The following is a 23,298-nucleotide window of genomic DNA, read 5'->3' as shown; positions in this document are numbered from 1 at the left end:
ATACATAATTGCTTGTTTAGCACACTTACATATTTGCATTTTCAGCCTCTGTTACTTTTGCCAGTTTGATCATGTACTATCCGATGAGACTTGTTGAATCCCAGCTCATCTGACGTGCAAACAGAAAGTCAAGTTCTTTTTATGGGAGCTTTAATGTCAGTCTCATAGGGATGACTAGAGAAACAGATCTAACTGTCAAAAGTAAAGCAATAAATTGATATGTAAGTTTGTTAACCCTTTAAAAGGATGTTGTTGTTTTTTATTATTTTTGTCCTATCCTCAGCAGAATTTTATTTATTTTATTTTATTTTTTCATTTTTATTGTGGCTGTTTAGCTTGAAGTAAAAATAATGTATTTACTGTACTTTAAAGGGGCTGTGTCACTTCAGCAACTCACATTTATCATGTACAGAAAATTACTACAAGACACTTACTAATGTACTGTGATTGTCTATATTGCTTCCTTTGCTGGCTTGATTCATTTTTCCATCACATTAGACATTGCTTGTTTCTATGGTGACGACTAGTGATGAGCAAATTTTTGTAAAATTCAACTTGGCTGCTTCACCAAATTTTACAAAATGATGAATTACTTAGATTGCGCCGTTCCCCATCATTATACCCCTCAATGCCACATTCATCACTTACCATGGCATCTGAGTTTAATATTAAAGTGTATAATTAAAAAAAAAATACATTAAATCATACTTAATTTATTTGATTGTAAAGATCCTGCTGTCATTATCTTGATTGAAGATCCAGTGCAAAATCTTGTGTTGCCTATGGTGATGTCACCATGTCTGCTGGCAAGGTGACATCATACGCATGGGATTTTACAAAAATTTGCTCATCACTAGTCTTAACCATAGAAATAAGCAGTGTCTAATGCGATGGAAAGTATGTTATTTTTTTTATTTTTATTTATAACCCATTTCAGTTAAAATCGATTTGGTACCACCAAGCATGAGGAAATTCAGCTTTGAGGTGAATTGAATTTTCCCTGAAATTAAGATCAAAGTCAATGCTCAACACTAGTTACGACCACTCTGCAATCCAGCAACAGTGGTCGTGCTTGCACACTATAGGAAAAAGCGCCAGTCTATGCACACTCCATGATCCTTGTCTACCAGAGAGCCGAAGCTTTTTCCTCTAGTGTGCAAGCACAGCCACTGCTAGTGTTCATTTTAGTTAATGCCTCAAAAACAAATAAAAATAATAATAATTAAAAACAATTCCTGTAATAAATAGAGAAAAAGCTCAATTCTGTGATTGTATTTTAATATGGCATGGCTGATGAATCAAACTATGCAGTAAAATATATTTCAAACACAGAATGAATTAACTATAGATAACATTCCAATGACAAATAATAAAGCCTAAACTACATGGGCAATTTTGTGATAGTGTGACCATACTAATAAAATTAGACATGTTATTTGAATATTTTTTAAATTTATTAAAGTGCATGCTGGACCAATGATTTTGCTCTTGTAGAAAAAAGTCGCTGATTTTGTGCAGTTGGTTCTAGCTATAGCATTTAATATATGATAATATCATTTAATTTTGAGAAAATTGGAAATGGACGCTCAATAAGTGGATTGGTTTCTCTATATTGCATAGGTATTTTGGGAATGAACAATCTAAACCCTGGCTCCTTTCTACATGATGTTTTTAAGCTATTTGATCTTCCTAGTCTAATTATATTTTTACTTGAAATATCTTGTAGGATGAAACTGTTTTTGTCATTTCTGCAGTTGCCCCTTCATGGCCTATAGTTTTTTTTCTATGAGGCACACATCACAAACTGTTACGCAATACATATAAACCTATAAATGTATGAGGGAACATGTGCAGTTTCATATATACATTGTTTCATATAATGTATCAGCAATTGCACAAAAATTCAACAACGTTGCAGGCACATAAAAGGACATATGCGATAGAGGAGAGAGCCCTGGTGAATACAAATCATATATTAGAGAACTTAATTTAGAGCATTTACACAATATCACTCAGCTTGCTACCTACTGTAGTATGCAGCTTGCTACCTACTGTAGTATGCAACATGTAAGAATGCTTTCTATTATCGAGCAAGGATGTTTTAACTTATGTAATGAAAGAAATTTATCATAACGATAATGATGATAATAATGATTATAAGCAGTGACAATTTTGGAATGCATTGCCATTCTGCCTGCTCTGTAGAGGTGAAGCACAGCATTTTCGATCAACATTAATGGAACATTGCCACCTAGTGGTTTTCTCAGAAAATAAATGTGCAGTACAACACACCACCGTTTACTTAATTTAAAACATTTGTTTTAAGTACATTATGATTAGCAGGAAGTAACTATAGAGAATTCTAAAAATCATAGTCAGGGGAAGTGTAAAACCCATTTAATAAATGAGTGATTGTGTAAGAGATGTATTAATAGAATACTAGTCAATCCAGTCTATGTATTCCTTTAGACATACTATTTGACAAAGCATTAATATTCAATTAATTATTTTTATAGATCATTTATATTTGAAGTATACAAATTTTAAAGATTGTGTTTCTGTCCACACTAGTGTCTTGTTTTTTTTTACAGTTAATAGATCAGTTTTTCAAACATAAATCCTGATGGACCTTATAGACAGAGTGGGGCCCATCAGGTTTATGTTCCTACAAACTTACATACACTACTAAATATATATAGTTTATTGACTAAAAGTCACTTTCTGAGATTTGGAGTAGAGGATAAGTTTTATGTGTGTGCAAAATATAAATTTTAAATAATTCTGACTGAATTGGAATCAGATTACATGGTAGGTTCAAACTCAATACTTTTCTGAAGAAGGAGTAATCATAAACTAAACATTAAACTAGTGTTGGATAATTGTATTGGACTGGCACTCATATATGGAATATAAACATGGTTTATTAGATAGAATTAAATTAGAAATAATGTCACCTGTCACAAATAAATTTTTCTATAAAATACAATATAAAATACAATAAAAAATCTTGAAACATCAAAATTGTTATAGTGCAGTGACCGATGGCACCAGACGTCCTTGGACCTGTGTGGTCGTGTTCACTAAATTCAATAGACAATAGTACTGTCGGTCTCTGCAATCCTAAATGGTATTTCTTTCAAGCAGCAATTTCCATATATTAGTCCCATATATTATAAAATATCTCAGATATGCAGAGTTCACTGATATTTAATAAATCGGGCAATACTCAACCAAACAGTGTTCACAATGTTTGTACGCTGTTGGGTAACCATCGTTAGCAGTCCGTACTTAGAATATGCTTGTAATTCCTCCACGGCACCTTTTCAAGCAGAAACAGTGTAACAATTTCCACAGCTGATACTGTTGCAGGCTACTTGTCCACTATTTAATTCTCTAGTGGCGAGCTATTGGTTAATCCACTGTAATTATGTTATATAAGCAACTTGGTAGCTCTATTTATTCATATAGTCACAGCGGTAATTACCGCAATCAGTATTATTTTAGTTGGAGGAATGTTTTACCTCCTGTATATTTCCCACAAGTGTGGGCTTACCTCCGCCTGCGCTTTACTCGATGGGACCAACAGATAAACCTTTTGTACCGCTCAGTGTGCCGGCGTCCTGGCTGCGGTGTTGGCGTCCCTCGTGTTTCTTCACTGCTGCCTCTCACGTGGTATTCCTGCGTGAAGTATACGGCAGCTGATTTCCCAGCGCTGGCGGGATGACGTATTCACTCTTAACCAAGAGGTATCCAGGAAGTCCTTTTCCTTATGAAAAAAAGTGCACTTTTTGCTCCAAATGAGATTCGGGGTCTTTTAGTCCAGGATATTGCCCAGATACTCGCCAAACGCGTTTCGGGGAGACGCTGTCCCCTTCCTCAGTCAGGCAATATCCTGGACTAAAAGACCCCGAATCTCATTTGGAGCAAAAAGTGCACTTTTTTTCATAAGGAAAAGGACTTCCTGGATACCTCTTGGTTAAGAGTGAATACATCATCCCGCCAGCGCTGGGAAATCAGCTGCCGTATACTTCACGCAGGAATATCACGTGAGAGGCAGCAGTGAAGAAACACGAGGGACGCCAACACCGCAGCCAGGACGCTGGCACACTGAGCGGTACAAAAGGTTTATCTGTTGGTCCCATCGAGTAAAGCGCAGGCGGAGGTAAGCCCACACTTGTGGGAAATATACAGGAGGTAAAACATTCCTCCAACTAAAATAATACTGATTGCGGTACCGCTGTGACTATATGAATAAATAGAGCTACCAAGTTGCTGTATATAACATAATTACAATGGATTAACCAATAGCTTGCCACTAGAGAATTAAATAGTGGACAAGTAGCCTGCAACAGTATCAGCTGTGGAAATTGTTACACTGTTTCTGCTTGAAAAGGTGCCATGGAGGAATTACAGGCATATTCTAAGTACGGACTGCTAACGATGGTTACCCAACAGCGTACAAACATTGTGAACACTGTTTGGTTGAGTATTGCCCAATTTATTAAATATCAGTGAACTCTGCATATCTGAGATATTTTATAATATATGGGACTAATATATGGAAATTGCTGCTTGAAAGAAATACCATTTAGGATTGCAGAGACCGACAGTACTATTGTCTATTGAATTTAGTGAACACGACCACACAGGTCCAAGGACGTCTGGTGCCATCGGTCACTGCACTATAACAATTTTGATGTTTCAAGATTTTTTATTGTATTTTATATTGTATTTTATTGAAAAATTTATTTGTGACAGGTGACATTATTTCTAATTTAATTCTATCTAATAAACCATGTTTATATTCCATATAGGAGTGCCAGTCCAATACAATTATCCATTTAGAATTTTCTTTGAGGGGTGTCTCAATTTCTGGACTAGAGCACCTGCCCTGAGGGGACAGAGGTGAGCAGGTCCCTTCTTTAGATTTTTTTCTGACCCAATAAACTAGTGTTGATCGCAAATATTCTAATCTCAAATTTTCATATCGCAAATATTCTAGATTTTTTTTTTCCATCAGTAACCTCCCTTCTTGCTTGTGGGCCAATGAGAAGGCTGCAATATCTTTGTCAGAGCTTAGCAACATCCCTAGCAACCAATAGGAAAGTTTCCTACCCCTTTACTATATAGTTCTGTGTGAGAGAGAGCAGTGACATTGCTGTGTTCTGTGCTTTCATCTGGATCCTATTCCTTATTAAATTACATTAGATAGTTAGTTAGCTCATATATATAATACAGATAGTTGGTGGTAGATAGTCAGTGAAGGTTAGATAGTGATATAGTGTAGCTGATAGGTTCCAGTGCAGGATGTTAGGTAGTGTGATAGGAATTACTGTTTCTCTGCTGTCCATACATACATGCTACAGACATAGTGCTGTGATGTCACAACAATACTTAGTGCACCAATCAGTAATATCTACTCAGACCTGATAAAATGTGAAGTTGCATGTATTGCTAAAAAAATATGTGTATCATTAGTACCGATTAGCGCAATTGCGCAAATAATGTTTGGAAATCACAAATTCTAGCATTTGCTAATTTATTGCGAATATTATGTGAAAATTTGTAAAATATTGTAAAAATGAATATTGCCTGTGCTGCTCATCACTACTAGAAACCCATAGAGCAAGATTCATCATTTAGTTTGCTTCAGAAAAGTGACATTAGAAAGTCACAAAAATTGTGTGTTTGTGACGTTTTAGATGCATTTTTTTTCAATTGTCGCAAAAGTAATTTTTACACTGCCATCGCCATTTTTTCAAAAGGAGGCATGGTAAGGGCAGGGGATGTGACCAGCCGCCGCAACAAATTTATCTTCATTCATGGCAGTTTTGTACAGCAGTTTGGAGTTGCCGTAGATTTCTGTCTAGACACACAGACTATCAGAGGATGTGCCTGATATATTACCAGTGTCCGCATCATCATCATTAGGTTCCTCCTTCAGCAGCACAGGGGTATCAAAGCCAGTGCAGAAAATGAAGATCTTATTAAATCTCCCCCCATAGTTCTGAGAAATAAAAAAAAAAACATTTTCTCTATATCTTGAAATCTTTTTGGCAGACATATACACATAAAATTTTGTAACTGAAGTTCCATTCACCCAAATTGGGGGGTTTTGGTGGTAACTCCCATTCAGAAGAATGAGACTGTTATAGAAATGTATGTAACAAATCTGTGAAATAGAACGTGACCTTTTTAAGGTTTCATTAAGCTATCACACAGTAAATATAAGACTCCAGGTGCAAATCCTTCTTCTTCCACTTTATTTTCATATTACTAGCAGATTTAAATGGATAGTTTCAACTGAACTATTCCTGTCTAAGTGTCCTGCCAAGGCTTCAATATATAGATGAGCAAATTGCTCAAAATTTGATTCTGGTTCAATTTTGCTAAATCAGTTGACCGATTTGATTTGGGCCAGAATCGATTCTACCAGATTTGAAAGTGCTCTAATTGGCCTAGCAAGTAGTGGATGACACTCTCAATCCTCTTAGTCATATGTTTTTTCTTTAATCTTTTACTTTTTCAATTTATTCTCACTCTCTCTCTCCCAAAATGCCCAAATCAAATCACCACAAATTTGTATTCAGATGCAACTCAAATTTTTACAAAACTCAGGTCAAACTCAATTAGTTTTGAATCAATTCATTATATTTGATACAAGGCAGAAATCTCTGATAAAAATATATATATTGAGTTACAGTCATAGCACATTTTTACTTAGTTACATAATGATAATTTAATGTTATAGTTTGCATTTATGTTCAGTAAAAACAATTGTTCCGCCCAAGAAAGTCTACAAAAAATCAAAGATGCAAAGATTTTATTGCTGAATTTTTTTTTTTTTTTTTATTGAAAGCAAATATTTGAATGCATTGTAATTTTTACATATCCTACATATATATTGCATTGAAAATGCATTTGCAGCTAGTTATAGAGCAGAAGGAGCAGAGTAGATTGATATATAGTTTTGTTGGAAAAGATTAAATATATTATTATATTAATGGTCTAAATCTTTTCTCTGTCTTTGCTTAGGAGTCCAGTGGTTGGTTAGACTCAGTGATTCACAACCTGCCCTGTGTGAGTATGCATACAGAGGTACCTGTCAGTACAGTAGCCAGGTTTGGGGTGGCCCCAATACTACATTGGGTCCCCCGGACACCGTCAAGGTGTGACCCCAGAAGGGTTGCTAATGGTAAGTCGTGGTGCAACCCAATGGGAAATAAGTACAACCCAATGCAGTAATCCAGTGTGCTTCTTTATTGGAGGAATTCATTTTAATGCAAAACATTATAGGCGAGGCAAAGGGCTGGCTTCTCCAGTCTCCTCCCTGGCAGAAGAAAGGTTTGATGCTGAGGAAAGGCCTGAGCTATGTGTCCCTCTCTCTCTCAGAAGGATGGTACCCTGGTCAAAGGCTAGAGAATCATGGTCTATACTTTAGTAGTCCAGGTGGCTCCTTGGTTACAGGGCTGGTGACCCTTGGTCGGTGGCTCAGCATCCTCATCTCAGCATCTTTTCCTAGTCACTCATGCAAACTGGCAGAGTCTTCCCCTCCAAGCTCTGGCCCCTAACTGTAGAACACTAGGGGCTCGGAATGCTCTTCTTATATACCATTTGCAGCTAGACTAAAACCATATAGTGGGAGAGGTGGAGTGGAGAAACTTAGCATAAACAATTACAAAGCTACCACTCTTGTCTATCATAGACTTTCATTAGAGCTTCAATGATACTCAATAGCAATGAAACAGCAGTTTTTCACAAACAAAAACAAGTTTCCAGGTATAACAACATAGCTAAAACCAGACATTCAAAAGGTCAGTCTGTCTAATTTTGGTGGTAAACAAGTCAGGATTTTTCCCTCCAAAGCATGTTCTTTAAACTCTATGGCAGCTATGGAAAATTTCCAGCTTCTTATCCAAAGTCCCAAAAGTCTCTTAGTATTTATTAACCCTTTCCACAGAGCCTCAGAATACAGTGCAAATTAAGAGGATATATATCACAACATATACAATGCAGTTACACAGTATTAAACCATATAAGTCAATTCAAGTTAACACTTTCAATTAAAATGAAAAAGTTTACATTTTTGCATAAGGGAAATAAGCAAATGTCCACAAATGTCCAGACTTCAAAGTACCTCTGCTCCAGGGCACTATATCAGTCACTGAGTAGGACCCTCCACTGGACACCTAATCAAATCAATCATGAATTATGCTTATTCTTTTCTACCAAAACTATACACAAAACCTCTGCTATATAATATGATAATATGATGACCGCAGATTTGAATGCTTGTACATGACAGGTTCAATTTAACAGATGAAAAAGAATCTCTAATTGATCAATATGAGTAGGTTTGTTTCCCTTTCAATCAGTATAATAATATTTAGTCTTGAAATGATTTTGCTAATTATAACAGAAGGTAATGCTCTCTATGCCATGGCTAGAAGCACATGGTGTAAAAAATAAATGTGAAATGTTTACTGATGACGCATCTTCTGTTTATTTAGCCTAAAAAAGTGAAGGATCCTCTAATAAAGAAAAACAACACATATGCTTCTGCAACAGCAAACTACCCACCTATTGCTCGAGACCCTGGTCTGGCAACCATTGCTAAAAGTGCAACCATAGAACCAAAAGAAATTGAACCAAAGCCAAAGCCTGCAGAACCCAAGAAAACATTCAACAGTGTGAGCAAAATTGACCGACTATCAAGAATAGCATTTCCACTACTTTTTGGGATCTTTAACTTGGTCTACTGGGCAACATATCTCAATCGGGAGCCAGCAATCAAACCATCAGCACCACCTCAATAACCCATCAACTCATATATCCATGTTCTGTCTTTTGCACTGGGAATTGCTTCCAGTATCTAACATGGGATAATTCCTATTTGCCATATTGCCTCTGTCTTAAGGAAATTGAAGGTTTGCTTATGAAACATAGCTAAAATAAGAAAACTAGAGGAGGCCTATGCTTGATGCCACGGTTCCAATGTTTTGGTTGTACAGTATAAGAGGTATCTACTAATCTTGTTTCTGAAACTGAAAATATGAAACTTGACCTCAAGTTTGTCAGATTGCTTGGTGGTAAAATATATAGCAGTTTACAGATGTATCCTGTTCTTCATATATGCCACTTATAGTTTGCAGAGATATGCATTAATTAGATGGTTAATTACATTGCGATACTGTAAATAATGGTATATCATGTGATAACCATTACTGTATGACCACAAATAGATTTAGACACAAAGAAAATTTTACTATAGACTAATTAAGGGGTTAGCGAGGTTTCTGAATTGCATTGTAAGTGATGTTCACCTAAAATTTTTAAAAACTATAGAAATAGGATGACTGTGAATTTGCAATACAACAGTGTGGAATTTGCTCAACCCTTGCTATAGATATTAAACATTTTTTTTTTATGCTTTGAAATGCTTCTCAGACGATAACCATACAGAAAATTATGAAATACACAGACATATTAAAACTAAAATATTTCTTAAAAAATGGTGTCCAAATAGAAGCATTCCCTTTGCAAAATAAATCACCCAAAATCTAATTATTTTAGGACTGGTAATATAAATATTTTTAACATGTTGGATTATTAGATCTAAGTAGTCTAAGTTCTTAAAACTTGCACCCTTAAATGTTAGGTTTCTGTTGTATGTGAATAGTACTTTATGTAGGAAGCTATTTCACCATAAATGATTCATATTTGCGCAGAGCATTACCAATGAAGAGTTCTTCTAGAGTCTCTTTTGTAGATTTTTATTTGCCTTGATTACCTTTGAATTTAAACCTCAAAAGTTATATGTGTGGTGCCATGAAATGTTACATAAAATACATATTCTGGACAGGGGCTTGCTAAGAAATCCCCAAAAAAGAAACTTTCTTAAAAGTTACATTTTTTGTATTGATAAACAAAACATAGTAATAAAAAACATATATTATAAATAGAATATGTTGGATGCTTGTAGTCACTATGAGAGGAAGCTAACATATGAATTTATATAGCTAGTATCGAACATGAATGAAGATATAAAATGTATATGGAATGAATTACCCTTGTTTGTGACTATTGGTTGAAAGTACAGTAGTTCAGCCTCCTTTTACCATGGGCCCCATAATAGTTGCATGGTCTGCCTCTATGATGGTACTGATAAATCCATGACTATAAATACAAATATTATCAAACTTGACATTTTAGCTAAATGTAGGAAGTTAATACTGTACATCTCCCACACATTTTCTCAAATGAGAAAGCACCAATAATGCTTAGTGGGTGTTAGTGTTAACCTTTCCATTTTTTAACTTTTGCAATATTTAAAAAAGTGAATGCATTTATATATTGGACTTAATTATATCTCACAGCTATGTCATTTTATCAGTTGAAAAATGATTAACATTAGGATAGAAATGTGCAAATGATTAAGTCCATAGGTGGTGGAAAAATATTTGTAAATATGATTGCTTGTTCATCATAATAATCATTTTTTTATTTCCTATGCGTACATATTCCAAAAAGAAAACATCTAAATGCTTCTGTATAATTTGAGGCATTTGAAGAAAAAATATCTCTATGCCAACCCTATTACAGCTCTGTACAACAGGTGCCATAACATTGTTATGTCATTCAATCCTGTATAGTGACATTCCTGTTAATTTTTCTGTATTGGGCTACTTTCACACCAGAGTTTTTTTCTGGATCCATCATGGATCAGCATAAACGCTTCTGTTCTGATAACACAACCATCTGCATCTATTATGAACGGATTTGGTTGTATTATCTTTAAAATAGCCATGACGGATCGGTCATAAATACCACTGAAAGTCAATGGGGGAACAATCCATTTTCTATTGTGTCAGAGAAAACGTATCCGTCCCTATTGACTTACATTGTGTCTCAGGACGGATCTATCTTGCTCCGCAGCACATCATGGACAGAAAAACATTGCTTGCAGTGTTATTCTGTCCGCGATGGGGACGCTACCAAACAGAACGGAATACATTCTGGTGCATTCCATTTCTTTCAGTTCAGTTTTGTCCCCTTGACAATGAATGGGGACAAAGCAGAAATGTCCCCCCCCCCCCCCACACACTATTGAGATCCTATGACGGATCTCAATAGTGGAAAGGGAAAGCGAAAGTGTGAAAGTAGCCTTAAAAAGTTTTCCTGGGGTACTATATTGATAACCTTTTCTGAGGAGAGATTATCAATATCTGATTGTGGGAGCCTGACACCCGACACCAATACTGTTCAGCTCTGCGCACTGTGGCCTCCTCATAGCATACCATAGTGCTTTATGATGTGAGATCACTGGCTTAGGAAGAGGGTGCAGCATGCTTATCCTGATCTCTTCAAACAGCTGATTGGAAGTGACCACAGAAGTTAGACCCCCAGAGATCAGATATTGATGCCCTGAGGATAGGTCATCAATATTGTACGGTACTTCTGGAAAAACACATTTAAGGAAAAATTTTAATGTGTAGCTCAATTTAATCAATATAAGATATATTTGTGACTATGAGTACACGGGGGAAAGAAGGCTCATAGGAAAAAAAATAAAAAAATGGCCCCTGTTCTCCTGCACTCCAACCCACCTAGACTGGGTAACTTAAGGCTTTTATCCCTTTCTTCTCTATCATTGAGTTGATTTCTCAAACATGTGCATGCTTTTATTTTAAGGTCTGTGGAGGGGATATCCCTACACAGGTTAATACTAGAGATGAGCTAATTTTTCAAAAATTTGATTCACCGGTTCGCCAATTAAAAAAATATATATATTTGATTCGATCCAAATACAATTGCGGCAATTTTTTTTATTTTTATTTTTAAAGGCTATTTCCTGGCTGCAGAGACATTTTAAGTGGTGTAGAACTCTGTGCCTTGCAGTAACATGCAGAGTCTGATTTAGTAGTGAAAAAATATTGTGCGTCCATATGACATGCAGATGACAGGCATCACACTTAGAATCACTGCACACTTCACTTATTTGGGCAGTCACATGGCCAAAACTGACCAAATAACTCTAGTATGAACTCAGCCTTACAGGTCGATGTTAGCACAAAGAAAAAGTGCATTCCTTTTACAACGTCGTCAACTGATTCCACATAGATGTCTACAGAACCTGTTCTATTAAATGCTTATACAAGTAGAGTCTTCCGACAGAGTGGAGAGGGTGTCAGCAGTAAGTTTGTGTTAACGTCAATGATTATTTTGCCCTTCCTCTGATCTGTCAGTACAATAACCCCCAAAATACGGATCCTGTTTGTGGAGCATCCGCCTTCACTCGGTCAGCATTTGGTCAGTAATCCATCAGTATTGCTAATACCAAAAAAAAACTGGAGTGGATCCAAAACAGAGATGACACGTGAAAGGAATATTTGCATGTCTTCTGTGTTTTGTACCAACTCCTGCTTTTGGCTACCCAATCATAAGCCAATTCATTTATTTATTTTTTAACCAAATTTTTATTAATGTATTTAGATCGGTATTCAACTGTTGCATGTACAAGATACATATATCCAATTTTCACAATGTCTTACATACATAGATAGAAATCACAATCCGGCATTTGTGCTCGTCAAAAGACATACTTATATCCTGCACACTTTTCATGCTAAGTAAACATAAATGTGTAAACACCCTTTCCCACCCTAACTCGAAGAAGCCCAAAAAAGTATTCTAAGTCAGTGCTCTCCTTATCCCCTAATCCAACCCAGACATTGATTTATCTCTATCTTCATTCCTTCGGACCCTATTGTTCCAATCCACCCAGAGTGCCCTTCAGCTATTCTAGTAAATACCAGGATGTCTGTTTCAAAGGATTCATAATTGTTTTGATCTCCACCGGGTCCAGAACACTGCTAATAAATCCTCTCCACCTAATCATTAGCTTGTGTAATGCTTTTTCTGTGCCTTGTTCTGCCGTGTAGATCTCCCTGTATAAGTACCATTTTACTTGGATGATGACCTCTCCAATTGAGGGAACTGCTTGGGATAGCCAATTCTTCAATATGTACCTTTTTGCCGCAATGATGCAGACATGGGTAATTTGTGTTATCTTTGTGCCCTCGGGATAAAAATGGAAAAGCAGTAGACCCGGTGCTAGTGAAATCGTGATATGCATTACATCTTTTAACCACTTTATAAAAGATGTCCAGAAAACCACTATCTTCGGGAAATTCCAAAATCCGTGGAATAAGTTGGAGTTCTCTACCGCGCATTTTGGGCAATGTGTGATCCTATTCGCCTGAACCGCTGATCTTGTATTGTAAAACCCATAGATCGCCCTATGTGCTATTTTGAATTGAGTCTCCCGCCATATCTCATTGGGAGTCGTGTTCCTCAAACATAGCCACCCCTTCAGAATATTCTCGTGGACTCCTTGTCTATCAAGCTCCTTATCCCACGCTTTGAATGGCTAGGTAGGGAAGGTCACATGCCTAGATTCCTGTAATCTAGCTTGCAGATCTGACAGGGATAATGAGGAAGTTGTCGTACCTCGTAGGAGATCAAACCTATTTGTGGGGAATTCTTTAGTAAGGTCAATTACCCTACATTTCAAAAAGCTATACACCTGACGATATGCCAAATAATGACTGGAATTCAAGTCATATTTGGTGCGCATTGTGCCACACATCACTTACCAAGCGTATTCCCTTGGCTCTCCAGTCACAAAATTGTTTGGTTAGTCTCCCTTCCATAAACTCGGGGTGTCCCCAAATAGACATATTTTTAGAAAGTGAAAAAGGCAACCCATATTCCTTCCTCACTGCCTTCCACGTGGCCACAGTGTCTTTTATGATTAAACTGCCTTTCAGAACCTGGGGTAAATTGGCATATTTAGTGTGAAGCAGTGCGGAAAGGACCAAGGATATGCCAAGTGCGACTCCAGTTTGTAATTTGAGTAGCTACTTCTCCCCGTCAGCCAATCCAGGGCATGTCTAAGATTGCTGGCAAGGTTATACCTCCTGATATCTGGGAAATTCACTCCTCCCTTTTCTTTAGGAAGTTGTAATTTCCCTAGTGATATTCTTGGACGTTGCCTTTCCACAAAAAGTAGCGAAACGCAGATTCTAAAGATTGTACATCTACATGTCTAACTAACAACGGGATTGTCTGCATAGGGTACAATAAGCGTGCAAAGCTGATCATTTTTAACAAATGGCATCTGCCCAGTAGGGAAAGGGGAAGATTTAACCACCTGTCTATATCTCCCAGAATTTTCTGTATCAAGGGAGGATAGTTCATCAAATATATTGATTCCAGGGTTTTCCCTATATTGATTCCCAGGTATCGGATAGCATTCCTTGCCATTTTCACCGGAAGAGCTGGGTAGTCAAAATCCCTAATCCGACGTGCCTGTGGGAGCAGCAAAAGTTCACTTTTGTCAGCGTTAACCCTAAAGCCGGATGCACTTCCAAAATTTTAAAGCCTATCTATCAGGTGAGGGAGATCTCGCTGGGGTTCTGCCAAAAACACCAGTAGATCATCCGCATACAGAGCATGTTTTATTTCTTTGGAGCCTACTTTTATTCCTTCTATTTCTTTGGTCTCACTTAGGTAACAGGACAGCGGTTCTAGGGCTATGTTGAAGAGTAACGGTGAGAGAGGACAACCCTGTCTCGTTCCCTTGTTTATTGGGAATGCAGTGGAGAGAAAACCTGGTGTATGGATTCTGGCTGTGGGATTGGCATATAGTACCCGCAGGACAGTTCTAAAATTCCCCGTCAGTCCCACCCTATCTAAGACTCTATCCATTCAAATCAGCCTTCCTCTCAATACAGCTTTCCCTGCATCCCAAGTTAACTGGGCGTTGTCGGGTTGATCATTAATGCTGATATATTCATCCCACCATCCCATCAGTAAATTATGGAAATCTGTATTTTCATATAAATCCGAAGGGAAGCGCCATATGTAATCCGTTCCTCTAGGTGCGTGATCCCGTATCCCAATAGTAATCGGGGCATGATCTGATATCAAAATATCCTCTATAGTAGTATACTCACATCTCCCGAATAAAGTTCTTGAGACTAATAAGTAATCTATACGAGACCATGACTTGTGTACTAAAGAGAAATGTGTATATTCGCGTCTCTCCGGATTTAGTGACCTCCAAACGTCTACCAGTCCTAAAGCTGACATGAATTCTGATAAAACATGCGTTTCGCGTCTTTTAGCAGGGGCAACATTCCTGTCTGTTCTTCTGTCCTCTCCCCAATCTGCCAGCACATTTAGATCCCCCCCGACTATCTTGTCAGCTGTCTGATCTCCTAGCAGCCTCTCTGAGACAGCTCTGTAAAATTTGTCGCTATGATCATTAGGGCCATATATATTGTAAACTATCACATTTTTCCCCATGGATTGCACGGTGAGCTGAATTATTCTTCCTTCCTTGTCACAAGAATGTGAAGACACCTGCCAGCCTTGGTTTTTCCGGATCAATATCAGTACCCCAGCTTAACGTTTACATGCTTTAGAACCGTAGACCTCCCCAACCCATAGCTTTCACATCATGTGAAAGTCTTCCTTACCTAAATGAGTTTCCTGTAATAGAGCAATGTCAGCCCCTAGCCTATTTAGATGTCTTAATATCATTAGATGTTTCTGAGGGGATCTCAGCCCCTTTACATTCCAGGATATAACCTTAACCATTTACTTGCAGTTTGATGTCTAACTTGTCAGATTTCATAGGGGAATATTCGAGTCTGGCTCTCCATCAGACCTTCTTGAAAAGAGCTGTAGTGATAACAATAACAACCCCCCCCCTCTTCCAACCTAAAACAATGCACCCGCCCCTATGGGACATCATTAGGTACCCAACCTCTTCTGACCCTCTCAGAATCACAGACTTCACTTATTCCCGACCTAGTAGGGTTAGCATGCAACGTATGAAAATAAATACATAACATAATGCACATCTCCTTCTTGTGTCCCACGCTTCTATAAAACAATGACAGTCATAGCAGAGTGAGTGTCAACTTACGATGATAAATCGCACTACTGGTAATCTGACATGGAAAACTCAGATCTCAAATGCGCATATTTCTAGTGACGAGTAACAGATAACTAGTTAACATATAACTGACATCCCTCTTACTTTCTCCTGACTTATAATGAAAGATACAGTAGAATAAACTCCACGTCAGGTCTCACGTCCCGATTGCAGTCTCTGCCGCTGGTCTTTCGGGTGTGATGCGTTTCCTCTGTCTACCGGGGGAGAGTGCCACGGTGATGGTAGCCTCCTGCGCACGATGTTATCCCCTTGATTCTGCTTGCCGCGGCTCAAAGTTTCTTCGTGCAAGTCCTTGGCCTCCTCAGGACTGTTATAAATGTCCACCTGACCATCCGCACGAAAGACCTTCAGAATTGCCGGATACATCAATGCAAACTTCCTCTTCTGTTGGTATAGTGCCGAGCAAATCTCTGGGAAGGCTCTGCGGCGTCTCGTGATCTCAGCTGAGAAGTCTCCAAAAATCAGAATGCGGTGGCCCCTTAACTCCAGGTCTCTTGACCGGCTCTTGTACAAGCGCAATATCTAGGCCTTTTCATAATAGTCCAGGTACCTCACTATGACCTGTCTTGGTCTCTGGGATCTGTTGTCTTCTGTCCTCCGATTATCTGGCGGGCCTCTCGCTGGTCCCACTCTGTGCACTCTTTCGGCTTTACAGTTCATCTGAAGGCCTAATGATTCCGGCAGGTCTCGCTCGCATATTTGATGCAGTTCTTTCCCAGATATGGATTCAGGGAGACCTATTATGCAGAGATTATTCCTCCTAGACCGGTTTTCTAGGTCATCAATTTTTTCCCATAGCTTTTTATTGTCCCCGGTGGCTGCTTGAAATTGCTGTTGGAGTGCTGAAACCTCCATCTGTAGTGACTGTGCCTCATTTTCGACCGTCTCAAGCTGCTCTGCATTTTGCGCCACTTCGTTCTGTAAAGCAGCAAAAGATGCCGCCACCGTAGTGGACAGGGACTCCTGCAGATCGGGTAATATACGATTAGCAACCTCCAAGGCCAGCCTTTTGTAGTCCACTTGGGGTGTCTGGTCATCTTTACCCTCTGCACCAGTGTCTTGGCTATCAGCGAATTGAGGAGTTTCCTCCTCATCAGGTAGGAATACAGCCGGTTCCGCCATCTTTGGAACATCAGCCTCTGGCTTGGCGCCTTTCGATTGCGTTTTTCCTCTGGATTTGCTCCCCATTACTTTCAGGTATCGATCCATACAAAGCCTCCGCTACCGGTGTAGTTTCTGGCCGATCAGCTTCATAGTATCATGGGGATATATTAGGTTTTAAGCGTACGGGACTGTAGCAGCACTTACTTGCCACCTACCATGTCGGCGCCGGAACCAGAAGTTCTGATGGGGCCATACAGGCCTTACAGCTGCTACACAGACAGGATCCATTCTGTGTCTCATTTTTCTTTCCTTCTGACAGATCAGAAGAAGAGTAAAAAATGATGAAGTCAGCCAGACAAAAAGGCAAAATAGTGGCCCAGTCATACAGTGGGGAGAGTGGGAACAGCATGAGAAGTCCACAGAGTAGCAGGGTGACATAGTGTGGAGGTGGAAGCAGCATCAGGAGGCCACAGAGTGGCAAGGTGACATAGTGTGGAGGTGGCAGCAACATGAGGAGACCACAGAGTTGCAAGGTGACATAGTGTAGAGGTGGCAGCAGCATGAGGAGACCACAAAATGGCAAGGTGACATAGAGTGGAGGTGGCAGTAGCATGAGGAAGCCACAGAGTGGCAAGTTGACTTAGTGTGGAGGTGGCAGCATCAGAATAGTAGCTGAGACAGGTATTCAAAATAAACCAGTCTCTTTTGTCAAAGTGTTGGTGTGGCACCATGAATGATCTAGTCTGATGCAGGAGGTACTGGTGGGTGGAAATCTTGGCTGATCCATGCCTGATTCATCTTGACAATGGTCAGTCTCTCCACATTTTGGGTCGACAGATGAGATTGTCTTGGGGTAACTATAGCCCCCGCTGCACTTAACACCTGCTTTGATGCCGCACTACTGGCCGGGCAGGACAGCTCTTCAAGGGCAAACTTGGCCAGTTGCGGCCACAAATCCAGTTGAGCTGCCCAGTAGCCAAGTGGATCTCTAATGTGGGTTAGCAGGGTGCTGTCCAAGTATGCCACCACCTGCTGGTTCAGGTCCTGCTCCAGGTCTAGCTGCTGCTGGTGAGTAGTTTCTTCACTATGCAGGTGAATAAAGTTACTCATCAGCGACTCTAGACTCAGGCTGCTGCTGATGGAGCTGGTACTTCTCCTGCCACCCCACCCCTCCCCAGCCATGGCAGTGGAGTGTGAGCACAGAGGACCCCCCGTCAGACCTGTGAGAGGATGGATGATGGGGCTGATATGCAGCTGCCAACTGACTACATAGGATGTCTCTGTAGTAGTTTAGTTTGGTGGGTGTACAAAAGGTGTACAAAAGGCACCATTCTGGACCAGTAGTGAGGGTCCAACAAGGTGGAGACCCAGAAGTCATCCCTCTGCCGAATGGTGACAATTTGGCTGTCACTTAGCAAGCAAGTGAGCATTCAGCAGGCCACTTGTGCAAATGACTCGGAGGGACTCCCTGTCTCCATCTCCACTGCATACTGCCACGGTGTGTGCGGGTCTTCTGTCTCATTTTCCGCATCGCCCTGTAGCTCTTCTGGTTGTGTTTCACTACACATTGCCTGTGCTCCAAAGTCCTCCTCCCCCTACTCCTCCTCTTTCATTTCACCCCCACTAGGCTCATGTGGCCGTGAGATCTAGGCACCACGTCTCATCAAGGAATCGTTCATTTGTCTTGCACTGCTGAACATATGTATTTGAACACCTGAGAAACAGCAAGAATTCTGTCTCTCAAAGACCTGTTAGTTGTGCCTTTAAAATGTCCACCTCTACGCCATTTATTAATCTAACTTAGTAGCACCTGCGTGAGCTCTTTAAAAACACCTGTCCACCCCACAGTCAGTCAGAGCCTAACTTCTACCATGAGCAAGACCAAAATCTGTCAAAAGACACCAGAGACAAAATTGTGGACCTCCGCAAAGCTTGGAAGGGCTACGGGGCAATTGCCAAGCAGCTTGGTGAAAATTGATCAACTGTTAAAGCAATTATTTGAAAATGGAAGAGGCTAAAGACGACTTTCAGTCTCCCTCGTACTGGGGCTCCATGCAAGATCTCACCTCGAGATGTATCACTGATGATAAGAAAGGTGAGGAGTCAGCGCAGAACTGCAAGGGAGGTCAATGACATGAAGAGAGCTGGGACCACAGATTTAAAGGTCACTGTCAGTAGAATACTATGCCGTCATGGTTTCAAATCATGCATTGCACGGAAGGTTCCCCTGCTCAAGTCATAACATGTCCAGGCCCGTCTAAAGTTGCGATCCATGACCATCTGGATGATCCAGAGGAGGCAAGGGAGAAAGTTATGTGATCAGATGAGACTAAAGTAGAACTTTTTGGTCTAAACTTCACTCATCATGTTTGGAGGAAAAAGAAGGATAAGTTGCATCCCAAGAACACCATCCCTACTGTGAAGGATGGGGGTGGTAACATCATGCTTTGGGGGTGCTTTTCTTCATAGGGGACAGAACGACTGCACTGTATTAAGGAGAGGATGAATGGGGAAATTTATTGTGAGATTTTGAGCAACAACCTCATTCCCTCAGTCAGAGCATTGAAGATGGGTCATGGCTGAGTATTCCAACATGACAACAACCCAAAACACACAGCCAGGATAACAAAGGAGTTGTTCCGTAAGAAGCATATCAAGGTTCTGGAGTGGCCTAGCCAGTCTTCAGACCTAAATCCAATAGAACATCTTTAAAGGGATCTGAAACTCCATATTGCTCAGTGACAGCCCTGAAACCTGACAGATCTAGAGGAGATCTGTGTGGAGGAGTGGGCCAAAATAACTGTTGCAGTGTGTGCAAACCTGGTCAAGAACTACAGGAAACGTTTGACCTCTGTAATTGCAAACAAATGCTTCTGCACCAAATATTAACACTGAGTTTCTCAGGTGTTCAAATCCTTATGTTATACAATGTGATTTCCTTATTTTTATTTTAATTTTTTATTGTCTCTCACAGTGGGAATACACCTACAAAGTGAATTTAAGACCCCCTCCATGATTTCTAAGTGGGAGAACTTGCAAAATCGCAGGTTGTTTAAATACTTCTGTTTCTCACCGTAACTGTAAATATTTTTTTGTTTTTCCAATAATACACTCTACAAAAGGCTTTAAAACATATAACTGCACCGCTGACCAGCAAATATATTTTTTGTTTTTCCACTTTAGAACAGATAACTGTACTGCTGGCAGGCAAATATTATTATTATTATTTTTTTTACTAATACATGCCACAAAAGGCTTTAAAACCTATAACTGCACCGCTGATAGGCAAACATATATATATATATATATATATATATATTTTTTTTGCACTAATACACACCACAAAAGGCTATAAAACAGATAAATGTACTGCTGACCGGAAGATATATATTTTTCTTTTTCCACTAATACACGCCACAAAAGGCTTTAGAACAGATAACTGCACCGCTGATCGGCAAATATATTTTATTTTTTCTGCTCATACACACCAAAAAGGGCTGTAATTTTAGCACTTCACCACACAACAGCTGATAAGCCCTTTTATTCCCACTAATACTAGCCAAAAAATGCTTTAGAATATATAACTGCACAGCACAAGGGCAAATAAGACATATAAATATTTCCTTGTAATAAACACTGTTAATGCCTGAATCAAACAGCACTTGCACCCTAATAAGAACAATGGTTTGCTGGAATTATAGAGCCATATAATTGCATTTTGGATCCCCAGTCAGTGCAGCAAGGTGTAATCAGATTTTTTTCTATTACCCAGGCTGTAACCTCCCCTACTGAACCCTATACAACATAAATGTTGCAAAATGATTCCTCCCCATCCTTTCCCTACACCTGGAATAATATTTCCTTGCACTTGTAAATAATTTTTTTAGGACAATGGTGTTTTTTCTAACACTGTCCCTAGCACCTGCTGACATCTCTCCCTGCATTAAGAACACTGTTAAATGGCAGAATCTAAGATGTCTGCAACTATTTATATGGATGTGACATCACAGGGCTGGCTGGCTGCTGATTGGCTGCCTGCAAAGCATTATTGGTTCTTCCTGCCTTCCCAGAGTTCCTTTCTCCATGTCCTCACACGTTCAGCAGCCATTTTAGGAATAAATGTGATTTGTTACCATGAAGCAAGAAGAAATTCAGCTTTGTCGTGAATCAAATTTTTCCAGAAATTTGGATCGAATTCCACTTTGTCAGCTTTGATTCGCTCATCTCTAGTTAATACCAGCATTCATACAGTATAATCGATGTAGCCAACCTTACTGGGACTTTCCAGAGTCCCCATAACAGGTGCATGGCTGCATGTATGGGAACATACATTTTTTTATTTGTTTTTTGTATTCTACTTATCCTATATAATCTCAATCCATTTGCTTTTACAATCCCACAGTGTTTTCACATGTTAAGATTTATTAATATTCATGTATAGCAACTAAACAAAAGATACCCTTTAATGACTGCTCAATTGTAATGCTATATTACATAATATTCAGTCTTAGAAAAAAATCTGTACAAAGCTAGAAATGAATGCTAATAATATTATGTACTGTGTCTATTTTACATTTATGTTAAAATCATAACATTCAGAAATAGCTAAATAACATTTTATAATACAGTTCCACAAGAAATGCATCAAAATGGAAGCAAAAATGCCTGACATTTTTATCCCACCACAAATGAGGTGTCTTTGAGCACACAAATCATCATTAGTACAGCCACTCCGAAACCTGGAATAATCTCTGAAGAAAGAAGGAATTCTTGAAAGGGCTTTTTCAGTACAGACAATGAATGCATTTCAAGAGGTCACTTCTGCAATTACTATAAAGAAGCATTGTGACATTTAAATTCCTGCCACCTCAACAGTTCACGAAGTGGACTTAAATCCGAATTTCAGGAAAAATTTGATTTGCCACAAAGCCAAATCCATTTTCATTAAAATGAGGCAAAAAAAGAAATAAAACTATTATGCTTACCTCATCCATTTTAGAAGATTGAGCATGCCACCGCCATCTTGATTGAAGATCTTGCACAAAATCCCATGCGAGGTTGTATGGGATTTCACGGTGGATCTTCAATCAAGATGGCAGTGGTGGGCTCTTCGTGATCAAATGGATGAGGTAAGTATGATTTTTTTTTAATTATAGGCCTAAATATTAAAGTCAGATGCTGCGGTCAGCGATGAACGCGGCATCTAAGGGGTACTATGACGGGAAACAACGCTATTGTCATTACCTGTCATTGCACCCACTTTTTACAAAGAAATGTTCCTCATGACAAAGAAATTTATCACAGCGATTTTTTTGTAAAATTTGGTGAAGTGGCCAAATAGAATTTTCCATAACTTCGCTCAACGCTAATTATGGCCAACTGTTGTCCATGAGGACTCAACATGAAACCAACATCATACCATCAAGAGGACATAACATGGAACCAACATGAAGGATACACAGTGCTGCAACTGCATTCTAGCAGTTAGTGAAGTTCTTAATTGTCAGGCCTCCATCAATTGAACCAATTGAGCCTTTAAATGCCATGCTTATTAGAGGGCAAAAAAAATTATAATAATTCTACACAGTGTGGACAAGGACTGAGTACAAAAAATGCACATGCTGTCCATCTACTATGAACTGTATAGACCGATGTGTGTTTTGTTTATATGCTTAGGTCTCATGCACATGACCATATTTTTTTATCTATATGCTATCCTGCATTTTTTTTAATAGCACAGTGACACAGAAATTTCTAAGGGACCATCTACACATCCATATTTTTGGTGGATCCATGTGATCTTGTCCATATTGCAGACAAGAATAATCCTTTCTATTGATAGGAGCCTATTTGGTGGACCAGTTGTTGGCAGAATAAAATACTGACATGAACATGTGCATAAAGCCTTACATGAATGTTAACAGAAGAACATTGTATAATATACAGTAAAGTATGAATCATGATATACATTGAATACACTTTGCTTAATTCCAAAATAATAGTTGTTACTCATTACTCCTGGAATGTATTTTTATTTTATTTTTAATAGTAGAATTGCTATTGGAATTCTTATACCAAAAGTAGTGCATAAAAAGCAGCCCTTGATGATGTAACATGTTATATGACAGTACTAAGAGACCCTGTTATGGTTTAGTAAAATATAAAAAAAA

General features: G+C 38.9%; 1 protein-coding gene across 1 annotated transcript in view; it reads left to right on the top strand.

The window, feature by feature from the left end:
• GABRA1 (gamma-aminobutyric acid type A receptor subunit alpha1) overlaps positions 1-8,816 on the top strand; it is a 210,496-nt gene extending 201,680 nt beyond the window's left edge. The window contains 1 exon segment of the mRNA XM_044277434.1: positions 8,511-8,816. Within this exon segment, the coding sequence (XP_044133369.1) occupies positions 8,511-8,816 (306 nt within the window).
• The last annotated feature ends 14,482 nt before the right edge of the window (positions 8,817-23,298 follow it).

Source organism: Bufo gargarizans, chromosome 2 (genome assembly GCF_014858855.1).
Source record: "Bufo gargarizans isolate SCDJY-AF-19 chromosome 2, ASM1485885v1, whole genome shotgun sequence".
Classification (NCBI taxonomy): Eukaryota; Metazoa; Chordata; class Amphibia; order Anura; family Bufonidae; genus Bufo; species Bufo gargarizans.
The sequence above is the reverse complement of the archived record's forward strand: the minus strand, read 5'-3'. Positions and strand labels throughout refer to the sequence as shown.